Here is a 2,207-nt window from a genome sequence, read left to right on the forward strand (position 1 = left end):
ATCAGCGTGAGTATAAGCAATGCATACGCGCTAAACAACAAATTCAAGATAATCTTATTAGTGCAATGCGCGCAATGAATTACTGCCCTGAGGACACGGGCAGCACTGGGCCTTACGTTCAACTTACTCCCAACTCCCAACTAACCCTCTTACTTAACGCAAGCTCGCATAAGTTGTTGCGTCAGAGACAAATGCCAAAGGAGAAGATACCCCCTCTAGCGGTTGAAATACTGAACCACCAAACGGCGCATCGCGCTGACCCGCAAGAGGGCCAGAGCTGCCAGACAGGCGCGCACACCGAAACTCCCGAAGCCAAACGCCTCGAAAGACCTCCAAACGACACCCCAGCAGCAGGGGCGGCCGACGCGCCACCTCTACGCAGGCAAAAGAGTGAACAAAGTAAACGCAAAGCGCCAACAGACTGACCCACCGCCACCGACGCGACGGATCACTCAACAGTTGCTGACGGACGCCCACTGAAGGAAGGGTCAATAGGAATCCAAAAAATGTGCCCGCTCAGGGGTGACCAAGCGGCCAAAACTAGGGGCTTTAACTGAAACACCGGCTCTGCAACAATGACCGCTCCACGAACCCAGGTCACCGACAGCAGAGAAAACGGACAAAGAAAAGACACAGACCTAATACGACAAACAACAAACACAAGGCCGCGAAATGGAGACACACGAACCCATTCAGCGCCAAAAGAAGTACTCGAACTTAGTCCAGAACCAGCGGTGTTGGAACCGGCGGTACCATCGGATATCAAACAAAGCGAAACCGCTCCGAAATCAGGGGAATTCCAGTCGCTGGTGACACAACACGATGAAAAAACCAACTACCTGCACGGTGCCTTCCGAGCGCACACCTTCGCACACCTTCACACAACAAATTCCTTCCTATTCGCTCGTCGTAACTGCGTGTCCGCTCCCCTGCACAATATGCAATTAAGGCGCTACCTCATTGAGGTCCCATTGCCCCCAGGGGGGGCATGAAATGCTAGGAAAGCGCACCTCGGGGGCACACGACCCCTCAATTGCAGCGCCACACTGACCGACCGAGTGCTAAGCAAAGCACCCACAAGACGACTGCACCCGCACTGCCAGACCTGCCAGGAAGGGGGGGAGATATGTGCTCGACCCTCCCTCATCCGGCACAAACAGCTCCGTATTCGAAGGCAGGAACACAAGGTCAACCGCCAACTCCATAAACTGTTGCCACCAAGGTTGGGCCGTCCAGTACGGCACGACATGGAAAGACACCCTAGCACTGCTTGAGTGCAAGTGTTTTCCACACTGATTAAGCCAACACGCTGCTGAAAGAACGGAAGAAAGGACTCTAATGCAGGATGGACAGCGTGCAACTCCTTCCAACTGACGTGCTCATAGAGCTCTGGTGCCGACCAATAACCGCGCGCCACACGATCATGCAGGACCGCGCCCCACGAATGGCGCGATGCATCAACTTCAGCAGGACCCTGGTGAATAGGCGCCGAGCACTGGTGGGTAGGGATGCCCGCCCACCACCCAAAGTCACGTAACAACCCACGGGGCAAGCACACTCGACCAGGATAACCAACCGGTTGCTTCACATCATCGTAACAATTGCGGAGAAATAAGAGAGCTGGAGTAAGGGCCAATTTGATGCTCTGTGCAAAACTACAAAACTTAGCCTGCACCAGACGCTGATTTTTCTTTGCCGTGATCCGCAACCCGATCGCCAGCCACCACAATTTTGCGAGCTTTTGCTTAGGCACCTCAAACACACCAGCTGCCGTATTGACAGTAATGCCTAAGTGATACACTGACTGCGACGGCTCCCACTGGCACTTGGTGGGATGACATGACAAACCCAAAAACTCGATCATCTCACGCACCCAGCATGCGCAAAAACGTGCTTGCTCCTGGGAAGTAAACATGATTAGGAAATCATCCAAATACGGTAGTACTCGCGCACCCGGACGTGAAGGACGCTCTGTCTGGGAAACGGGAAAAAACTTGTGGGCCGAGAGCAAGGGGCGAGGGACACTTGTGACCCTTGCCCGCCGCAGCCAAAGAATCCCGCCAAATACGCACCACATTGTGCATGTACTGCTGAAGAGACGGTGTCTCTCTGGGACCTAGCAGACACGGCCAAGAGTAATTGGCCGTTACACGTAGTCGGGAGGTCCGCGACCTGCCACCGATAGCCCCTTGCTTGGGTGTAAACAT

General features: G+C 54.2%; 1 protein-coding gene across 1 annotated transcript; it reads right to left on the reverse strand.

Annotated features, from left to right (window-relative positions):
- Positions 1–215: 215 nt before the first annotated feature.
- Positions 216–2,207, reverse strand: VOLCADRAFT_91737 (uncharacterized protein; the record flags this gene model as incomplete). The annotated part of the gene is made up of 4 exons (XM_002951209.1): positions 216–330; positions 1,011–1,105; positions 1,577–1,975; positions 2,073–2,207. 4 exons carry the CDS (start codon positions 2,205–2,207, stop codon positions 216–218), a joined length of 744 nt encoding a protein of 247 aa, XP_002951255.1.

The sequence above is a fragment of the Volvox carteri genome, assembly GCF_000143455.1.
Source record: "Volvox carteri f. nagariensis unplaced genomic scaffold VOLCAscaffold_22, whole genome shotgun sequence".
In the NCBI taxonomy this organism is placed as follows: domain Eukaryota; kingdom Viridiplantae; phylum Chlorophyta; class Chlorophyceae; order Chlamydomonadales; family Volvocaceae; genus Volvox; species Volvox carteri.